The sequence below is a fragment of the Macadamia integrifolia genome, unplaced genomic scaffold (assembly GCF_013358625.1).
Source record: "Macadamia integrifolia cultivar HAES 741 unplaced genomic scaffold, SCU_Mint_v3 scaffold571, whole genome shotgun sequence".
Classification (NCBI taxonomy): Eukaryota; Viridiplantae; Streptophyta; class Magnoliopsida; order Proteales; family Proteaceae; genus Macadamia; species Macadamia integrifolia.
Window position 1 is genome coordinate 288,426 of NW_024870489.1, and position 10,931 is coordinate 299,356.

General features: G+C 36.2%; 1 protein-coding gene across 1 annotated transcript; it reads left to right on the forward strand.

Moving 5' to 3' along the window:
* The first annotated feature begins 7,856 nt into the window (after nucleotides 1-7,856).
* On the forward strand, nucleotides 7,857-8,708 carry LOC122069292 (oleosin 1-like). Its single transcript, XM_042633284.1, has one exon. It carries the CDS (start codon nucleotides 7,945-7,947, stop codon nucleotides 8,410-8,412), a length of 468 nt encoding a protein of 155 aa, XP_042489218.1. The 5' UTR covers nucleotides 7,857-7,944; the 3' UTR covers nucleotides 8,413-8,708.
* Nucleotides 8,709-10,931: the final 2,223 nt, after the last annotated feature.

A 10,931-nucleotide genomic window follows, 5' to 3' on the forward strand; every position in this document is an offset into this window, starting at 1 on the left:
AAGCCCAAGCCCAAGACCAAGCCCAACCCCACATATGATTTGTTTATTTGGGCAGGATGGAAGAGTGGTGACAGAGCCCAACCCATTTATTTTCTGGCAGCCCATGTAAAAATGTTATTTCTTTCCAAACAGTGATCAAGGGGCGGGATTTCCACATTCCTTGGTAACCCTATTGCCACACGCCTAAACCATGACCATTGATTCACTCAAGTCCTTAAATCTGAACAATTTGTTTATTTCATGGAAGAAAGGGAGTTTCTCTTCTTCTACCATCTATGCTTCCTCACATGCAAGAGCTAATTGTCTGACAACTCCCAAGACCTTGATAATTCCAACTGAGGAGCTTCATTGTTGTCTATTGGGCTAATTGTAGCGATAAAAGATGATCAGACATGGAGGGGCTGGGGGTTAGGCCCTTCAACAAATGAGATTCAATCCTACGTGAGTAATGTAAGAAAACTTACAGGAATGATGTAGATAGAAAATCACTTCGTTAAATTGCTTCTGGAAAATATTTTATCAGAACTCTTTTTAAGGATTATAAGAAAACAAAAGACTTCCGGGGAAAACTCCTCTCCTTCCCGGGACTTACTCTATTTATAGGAAAATATATACATGAAAAAAAATTTATTTCAGATCCGAGAATCTGAATTACATTAGGGACAACTGTCATTCTATTAATAAATGTTTTCTTCATTATTTGTGCTTCACTGTCGGTGGAATCTACTTTTTGCTTTTTTGAAACTTCATACTCCATTGTCTTCTTTTTGAAATTCTACTGTCTGCTTTTTGAAACTTCGGTGAAACTTCTTTCCTTTGCTTTTTGAAAATTGGTCTCTACTGTCGGTGAGAATCTACTTTTTGAAAATTTTCTTCTAATTTTCTCTTCTGATAGTAACACGTCCGTTGGTGACACGTCTAAAGTATCTTCTTCTTATCTTCTTTTCTCTTTTTCAAATCCATATTCTTCAATTATCTTCTGGCAAGTCTTCCTTGGATGCGCTGGAAGCTTCCGAATAAAGACTTTTTGCAAATATCTGCTCCATTCTTGCTTTTGTAGATTCTGTTTTCTCTTTCATCCTTTCCGAAAAAGCTTTTTCATATTCTTCCTTTTGCTTTAATGTTTCTTCCATCTTCTGAATTCGGTCGAGAAGATTTTCATATGCTGGAGGTGTTGGTGTTGTCGTTATCATAACTTTATTCTTCTGGATAAGCTTCAGGGCTTCTTGTAATTCTTGGACTTCTTTTTCCTTCAAAGCTAGCCGATGATAATATTCTTGTTCTTTTTCTTTGGTGACCTGCAACTCTTCTTTGAGCTGGGACTCATTCTTCTGTAATTCTGCAATTCTGGAATTTGTTGTATCACATTGTTCACACTTAATTAATGCTTCTTTAAAACTTGTTGTATCTCTGACCTTAGATACTGGGAATCTAAGGGCAGGTGTTATATAGAAATTTGGACCTAGATTACGACGAGCATAATCTAGTGCTTCTTCTAATCTATGGAATCCTTTAAACCAAGGATGCTTGGGATAATCCTTAATTTGTTGTATCACTTCTGTCCATCTATCATATACTTCCGGAGTATGTCCTTCAACAAGAACATAATAGGGATAATTTTCTTTTCTAGCTTCTTTCATCTTGGCAAATTGATAACTGCAGCAATTAATGCTGGTCATAAAATGCTCTCTTCTTTGCTTGTTATATGGATCTTTCAAAATCTTGTTATAAGATACCCACAGATTATCTAAGATAACCTGTTCTTCGGTACCTATTTTATACATACTTCTGAACCCAAAAGGTTCATCTATCGGCTTCAAATAGCTTCTTCCATACTGAATCCCATGTTCTGGGACTTCTTTATATCCTCCTTTTATTCCAATATTGCCAAAGGTTTGTTGCATCATTTCTATTGCCTTCCTTGTTGTATCAAGAGAGGGGATCCTTTTTGGTGTTGGTGGCAATGACCAAGGTTTTTTGCCTTTGTCTTGAGCCATCCTTTTTTTGTATCTTTTACAAGCTGTCACTAAGCTTGGAAGCTTATCAAAATCTTCTTTTAAAATATCAAAATCCGGTTCCTGTCTTTTTGATTTCTGTAAGACATTTGAATCAGATTAGTGGTTTGGATAAACATTCACGGGATAAATAATCTGCTATATAATTATCATTACCTTTTATATGTTCTATTTTAATTTTATATCCTTTTCCTAAAATTAATTCTTTAAATATTAACCATCTCCTTGTACTAACTCTTTTCTCATTAAGGGTTTTATAAAATTTTACTATAGCTTCACAATCTGTTCTTAAAGTAAAGCTTCTTAAAACTAAAAAGAAATAAAAAACTTGTAATCCTGCTATTATTGCTTCGATCTCACAGTCAATTGGACTTAGATTTTTTCTTTTATGAACTCCAGAGGCATATCTACAAATTTGTTATTCTAATTTACTACTATATTTTGTAGGTCTTGTTTTTAGGACTGCTCCCCATCCTTCTATTGATCCATCTGTTTCAATTATTTTATATTTATTTTCATATGGATATCTTAAGGGGGGTATGTTTTGTACAATATTTTTTATTTTTTCTATTAATATTCTATCTTGTGTATTAAACTTCTTTTCTCCTTTAGGGTTTGTTTTAGAATATAAAGGTCCTATTATTTTTCCTAAGTTTGGAATAAAATCTCTTGCTTGGTTTACTAATCCTATAAAGCTTTTTATTTCTTTTGTGGTTTTTAATTCTGAAGGAAATTCTAAAATCTTAGTTGCTATATGAGGTTGTAATTTTATTTTTCCTAATCCTACTTCTAGTCCTAAAAATTTAATTTCTTCTTTTCCTATTTCCTTACGTTCCCAAAATATATGGAAAAGAAGGTAAGGATATTTATAGAAGAAAACAAAATGTAAAAGCTAGGCCACAAAGAATACAATATAGACCTAGATATCAAAGAAGAAGTAGTTATAGCAATAGAAGACCTCAGAAGAGATACTACCTTAGAAGGTCAGATACAAGAAGACCATTTTTGAATAAAGATCATCATGCTAGGATGTATGATCCAGATAGAATCTATAAGAGGAAGCTAAGATGCTTTATATGTGATAGAGATGATCATTTGGCATCAAAGTGTCCAAGAAGGATAAATGATGATACAAAAAGATCTTTAGTGGTACAAGATTCAAAATGTTGTTTGATAGATGTTGAAGATGATATAAGTGATACAGAATCAATATATAATATTGTATCAATAGAAATATTTAATCCAAATCTTGAAGATGAAAATGAAGAAGAAGAAATACCAAGTGTAATGCAACAATATTTAGAAAATATATGTGTATTAACAAATACATGTATAGAAAATAATCATCGATGGAAAAATGGATCAGGATCACATGATATAGCATGTAAAAAGTGTCAAGGATATCCATGGATAACAGTAAGATATCAATGTGAAAAATGTTTTGAAGAGAGATGTAAGCATTACTTAGATAAATCAGAAGTTGTTCAGAAGATTGATGAGAAGATAGTAAAATTACAGGACAAAATAGTTACTAAGAAGATTAAGATTTTAGAAGACGAAATAACTATATTAAAGACTCAACTACAAAATAAAGAAGATCAGGATCTAATGGTATTGGAAGAACCAAAAATAGAATGGATGGAGATAATTGAAAATGGAGGAATAAAACCAAAAAAATCGACAAGAGGATCTTTAGGTTAGTGGACTGATATATAATCAGAGAGTAGTCTAAAGCTCTAGATCTAGATCGGTATCTGCTATCATTCAGACTAAAGTAGCCTTATGACTATACTGCAATCTTTTTTAGTAATATTCCAAAAGAATAGGACCTTACTCTCTGGACGTTGAGCCAAGGAGGCCATCTAAGTCCCAGTAAGCAGAACTCTTATGTGAGGGTATGAATCATGTTGGCAGGGCGTCCTACATGAACTAGAAGACTTGTAGTCCCTGGCTAAGTATTTCCTTAAAGTAAAAAGACTGTTTGAGGTAGCATTCCAAAAGAATTGGGCCTAAATTACTGTGCATGTATCACCGGTTGAATCCCAGTGTGAGGATGTGAGTTGTATAGGCATGGCGTCCTATGCAACCTTGAATTAAGGTCTAAAAAAAAAAGTCTTTTTATTTTTTTATTTTTATTTTTTTTTATATAAGCTCTTTTTCGAAACCCTACACAAAACCCTATACTCTTTTGATTTTCCTTTCCCTGTGCTCATCCTGTGCTAAATTTTCTTAAATTCTCTTTTGTAATATTCCGACAATACTGAACCGACAGTATCCGGCCTAAATTCTCTTTGGGAAAAATTCTCTTTTGTAATACTGAACCGGCAGTCTCCGGCCTAAATTCTCTTTGGTATCAGAGCCAAGTTTATTTATAATTCTGTTTAACTTATAAAAAGTTTATGTTCTCAGTTTATTTGCATTATTTTAGCTTTATAGAATATCTCATTAGTGAATATAACAGAATTTATCACTACGATTATTTTAGATTAGAATACTTAGATTTAAACTCTTTATCTGTTATAGTTTCGGAAGAATATAAATATTATTGTACTTTAATAATAGAATCTTCAGAAGAATTAAGGAATTACCAGAAGAAGTAAAACAAATTATTTTACAAAAAACTAGTTTAACTCCAGAAGAAATACTTGATAAATACAGAAGGCAAGTTTTAAGATATAATCAGTGGAAAGGATTACATAGAAGCTATTATCCTTTATTAGTTTTACCAAGAAACTTAACAAACTGGACATATTAGAATATTTAAATTTAGAAATACCTAAAGAAAAAATAGAAATAATTACAACTGATAGATATAAATTAGATTGTAAATTCGATATAAGACACAGACATAGATTATATAGTAATAATCCAGATCACATATTAGAAATAATAAATAGTGTAATAGACTTAAATATATCATTAACAGAAAGATTAAATCAGAATCAAGAGCAGATAATTAAAGAATTAGAAAACCATAATTTTCTCAATTCTCCTAATACAAAAGATCTATCATCATATAAAGCTCAACAAAATTTAGACTATATTAGTCAAAGTATTGCACTACTATTAAAAAAGAATAAAACATATACTGAACCAAATAAGATTTTAACACAAGAAATATTAGGATTGTCAAAAAGGATAGAGCAAAAATTCCTAGAGATAACTAATAAGTTTGAAAGTAGAATTAAAAATCTTGAAGATTTATTGAAATTTTATAATAAATAAATATTGAGATTATACAAGAAGAGCAAAGGCATTATTTTTTCAAAACTGTATTTCCAAATGTTAATATACAATTTACTATTAAGGGTGTCAATTTAGGGCCCGTTTGATAACATTTCAAGAATAGTGCTTTTTCTGTTTTTGTGTCCAAAAACAACAGAAACGGAACAAAAAGCTTTTGATAAAACTGTTTCATTTAACTTATTTTCAGAAATAAAAATTAAAATTTTTACCTATTTACGGTTCAAGAAATGACCCAGATACTTGTTTCGCAGTTTCTGGAAACGACTCGTGGTCATTCTTTCACTGGTTACTATCGACTTTTAGAAACATGACTTATCAAACACCTTTAATTCCGTTTTTGTTTCTGTTTGTAGAAACGGAAATTTATGTTTCTGCCGTTTCTTGAAACAGAAATGGCAGAAACGTTATCAAACGAGCCCTTAGAATCAGAATCAGAATTGACTGTTTAAAACTATACCAAATTGAACAGAACAAAAATCGGTACAATTTTGGTTTCAAAACAAGAAACCTTATTTGATCATTACGGTTTTGAATTCAATGGTGAAACTATACAGCAGAAACCAAACTATACTGAATTACTTGTTTTCACACTCACTTACGAACGTGTAATTTTTATTTTTATTTTTTAATTTCTCCTTGTACTCTATTTTTTTGCTGTTTTATCTTACTGAACCCCGTTGGCTACTGACCTACTGCTTGCTCGTAAGGCCAATGACCACATACTCCTTATCTCTTTCTCTCAAGACCGATTAAAAACCATATTGAACCAAAACCAAATTGATATGATTTTGTTGTCAAAATCAAGGTATTTTTCTCGGTTCAATATGATTTTGGTTTATCCATTTTACATCTTAAATCAAACCGAAATCATATTAAGTTTTCAAAATCGAAGCGATTGACACACTTAGGGCCCGTTTGATAACGTTTCTGCCGTTTCTGTTCCAAGAAACGGCAAAAATAGAAATTTTTGTTTCTGGAAACAGAAACAGAAACAGGTAAGAGAGGTGTTTGATAATTCTTGTTTCTGGAACCATGAGGTTCTGGACCCATAAGGCTCACAAGTAGTTTGCATCTCCTCCCTCTCTCGCTCTCACCCCGGACCCAGCGTTCACCTCAACTCTCCCGTCCGTCGTAAATCTGCGGCGACCCCCACCTCACCATATCCTGCCTCTCTCTCTCTCTCTCTCTCTCTGTGGCTATTTCCTGATGCAAATCTTACCCTCTTATACTCCTGAAATTGCCGGATTCCATCGCTTCCTTTGCCAGATAACTCTGGATTGTACTGGTACAGATTCTCCACTTGTAGTTCCTTTGCCTTTCGAGTTTCGATTTGCAAAAACGTGTGTGAACTTTGTATATGAAATAAACCCTAGAGAGAGAGAGTAGAGAGAGAGAGTAGAGAGAGAAAGTGAAATGGGTAAGGGGGTTGCTGGCTATGAGGGCCTGCAACGGGCTGTGCTAAAGCTTGGCTAGAGGGGTTGCGGAAGGCTCGGATGCCATGGCAGAGTCATCCGTAAGGCCGTCAAATCTAAAGATCGAGAACCCATTTTGTGAACTGAGTTTGAGATCCCCATCGGCGCCGGAGACGAAGAATCCATCCTCTGAACTAGGTTTAGTTTCATAAGCAAAGGGCTCCCCAACTCCTCCCCCTTGCTCCAACCTCCGCCCTCCCTGCAATTCCCCAGTCCATCCCAATTTGTTACGATGCAGATCGATGGCGGCAATGGGAAGGGCCCCGATCGGGAATGGCCCAAATTCCATCCGTTCCATGAGGTTGAAGTAAGGCCAAAGAGAGAGAGATGAACGTTTCTTGTCTGAGCGGTAGCAGTCTTCGAGAGCTCCTCATAGCCGCACCGAGCAGCGACGGTGATGAAGAGGGTGACGATGAATGGTGTTCCACCAACGAGATGAAGAAAGGTCCATAGTCGATCGATTGTTTGTACCCCGTGGTTGATCAATTGTTTGTACCCCAATTTTGTTTCGAGAAACGAGCGAAACAAGTAAAACTTGTTTCGTCATTAATGTTTCTTGGAGCATAAATTGTTATAAATTTCAATTTATGTTTCAAGAAACAAGTGGAACGGAACATTTTTACCAAGCGATATTTATGCCGTTTCTTTGTTTCTGAGAACAAGAAAACACAGAAATACGTTTCTGGTTACGTTATCAAACGGGCCCTTATACTACATATCCAAATTGTCCACAACAGTATTCTTGTCTGTCCATTTGAAACTGGGCCGGTCAGATTTGAAGTTTGAAAGAATAGATGTATAACAAACCGGCCAGTTGAGCTAACTCGGGGCTCGTTCAAGTCAAACCGTCCGATCTCAGACTCTTTAGATAAACCGTGTCGGTTTCCTTTACCTCGCAAGCCGATACTTTATACCGCCCATAGAGAAATACAACCCCAGTCTGTGGACTGTACTCCAAACACAATAGATCACACGTGTCAAACCGCCAACTCACTCATTTTCATGCAGATCCAACTTGCATGAGAAACCCCGGAACACGTGACCACCTCATCCCCACACGTGCCACACAACGTGTCATGGTGTCTCCCTCTTCCTCTTTATATACACAACTCCCCCACCTTCTCCCACCCTCAACCCTTCTCCATCAGATCTCTTCAAAGGCTTTCCTTTTTTGATATAGTTTTGTAGTAGTTGTGTGATTCAGTACTCTGATGGCGGAGCAACTTCAGCAACAAGGAGGACCGATGGCTGAGTTTCGGCAACAGTTGGGCCCACAGTACGGACAGCAACATCCGCGTTCTCGTCAGATGGTGAAGGCAGCGACTGCGGTGACCGCGGGAGGATCACTTTTGATTCTATCGGGACTGACGTTGGTGGCGACAGTGATAGGACTGACGGTGGCAACGCCAGTGCTGGTGATATTCAGCCCCGTACTTGTGCCGGCGGTGATAACGGTGTGCATGTTGATGGCTGGGTTCCTGACTTCGGGTGCGTTAGGGGCGGCGGCCGTGTCGGTGCTGTCATGGATATATAACTACGTGACAGGGAAGCACCCGCCTGGTGCGGATCAGCTGGACGAGGCAAGCTACAAGCTGGCTGGCAAGGCTAGGGATGTGAAGGATAGGGCTGAGCAGTTCGGGCAGCGGCACACGAGGAGTGGTACTGCTCAAGCTTCTTAAGCTCACGTACCCATGCATGCGCCCATCCAAACCCAAACACCCTCTCTCTCTCTTCCATATGATTATGTATGCAACTATTAATGTGCTTGCTACGTACTATAGTTTCTGTTTTTTCTGTCTGTTTGGCTTTGATGGACGTTTTTGATATTCCCAGTTGTAGAATTTTCTTTCTCCAATTTGGGTTGTCGAGGGGTTCATCAGTTCTAGCTTCTTGTTTATGTTCTTACTTCTTATTATTAGTGTTTGGTGTGTTGGAATTTCGTGTTTGTTAAATTGAGAAAAATATTTGTGAATCACTACATCGATACCCATGATGCAGCAATAAATAAACCTTCTCCACGCACTTGGAAAATAAGGTATTCTTGACATACGTTAAAATTTTAAAATTTGGCATGTGTCCATTATATAACACAAGAATATAATGCAGCAATAAACCTTCTCTCCACCCTTAACTAGGTTATTAGCCAAGAGAGATAAGAAATAAGGTTCAATGAGAGTATAAGAGAGCTCAATAAAGGTGTTATTTCCATTTTATGAGCACAACTTTAATTGGGTGTTAATCAGTTGAGCTTTATTGGTCTCAAATCGGGTTTAATTGGTCTTCATTAATTTAAAGTTCTACACTGTTTTCGTTCATTTAGGTAGCTAATCAGGTCACTATAGATTAAGATATAGACACATTTTTATTCGATTGTCTGATTTTTTTTCCATAATTGAGTTCAAGTTCAAGTAATTGGGTTAATCATGTTACAATTGTATGTTAATGGATTAATTAGATTATAAACAAAAATGAGATATGATTGAATAAAATATGTTTAAATAGGCTAATTGGATTATAAACAATTGGTTATCGATTTATCATAATATTTTGTTGATCTCCATCGGATGACCGTTTGGGTATCGCTCGATAATTATTGGTTCGGTGTTTAAATCTGATATATTGAATAATCGATCCCATCCCAACAAACGGAGGGTGGTCTACGCCTAACCTTTATATACGGGGGCGCACGTTAGCCCAGCAAGAAAAGGACTGGTCTTGGGCTTCAATCATAATGTGGCATTTTAGGGTTGATTTGTTTTCATGGCTTGCAACTTGGCGCTTCGATGAACAATCCTTCGGCCTCAACTTTATTCAAATTTAGTGAGCTGTACCTTTAACTAGGTTAGCGACCGAGGTGTAAAAAAAAAAACGTAGTGTTACAATCTTATTGTAATCAAAACTGCTTTATAAAAAATCATGTGATGGTCTACGTTTTTGCTCAAGTTTCACTCATAAATTTTGCATTTACTCATTAAATTAGCATGAAGATTATTAAAATAGGGAAAATGCTTCTTGTCGAGTATATTCTTATTTCATTAATTAAATTATACTTAAACCCATCCGGTTAAAGGGGAAACATTAAGCGGTTGATATTTTTAGAAAACTAGAATTAGGGGTGCAACAGGGCTGGGCTGGGTCCAAACTTGCCCTAACCCTGACTCAAGGTCACAAAACTTCAACCTTGGCCTTACCCTTCAGGGTTCAGCCCAACCCTTACCCGTCCTGATTGGTCCTGATTTTTCAAGGTCAGGCCAGGATGACCCTGACCCTGACCTTGACCTTGGTGACCCTAACCTTGGTTTGTTATCAAGGGCTGGGTATACCCTGACCCTACAAAATATAAAATTACCTAAAAATAAAAAATATTCATAATAAAGAAGAAATAAAAAATATAAAGTTACAAATTTCTTGGTAAAAAAAGCAAGGGAGATCCATTTTTTTTGGTAAAAAAAGCGAGAGATTGGTGAGAAGATATATTAGGAGTTTTGAGGTGTCAATGACTCAATGTCAAATAATATATGAAATTAGGTTAAATTCAAGTTAACATCAAGGTCACAACTAGGGTCAACATCAGGGCTAGATCAGGCCAAAACCAGGGCCAAAAGTCAGGGTAAAAAAATCAGGGCCAGGTTCAGGGCGGGCTGGCCAAAGACATCAACCCTTACCCGCCCTGACCTTGACTCAGGGTTAGGGCGGTCTTCAGTGCCAAAATTTTTGGACCGGTACTTGTTCAAGATCAGGGCAGGCCAAGGGACGATTCGAGCCGTCAGGGCCAAACTTGCACCCCTAACAAGAGTGGTATCGGATATAATTTAAAAAATAAGGAATGGTACAAAAAAATTAAATTTCTTAGTTTATATATATATATATTTTCATAAGTAAGAAAGGAAGCGCCTGTAGCTAATTCTCTTGGAATTAAATGGCTTCAGCCTTGGTAATGTGGGTTCGACTCCCACCAGGTGCAGACAAATTTTTTTTTTTTTTCGCTGAACTTCACCCTTAATTAGGCTAACCAAGAGATAATAGAGTAAGATTACAATCTTGTAATAAATAAAATTATTATATCCAAAATCGTTTGGTGCTTCTTTGAGGATGTTTCATGGTGTTGAAACAGTATTAAAACGGTCTTCATAATACAAAGGAAATTGGTTTTTCAAGACTCTTGGAAATGATAAACTCTTTTCCATTCAATTGGATC

Bases quoted from the DNA above. Each gene is read 5' to 3' on its own strand.
- LOC122069292 (XM_042633284.1), top strand. From the start codon at position 7,945: ATGGCGGAGCAACTTCAGCAACAAGGAGGACCGATGGCTGAGTTTCGG.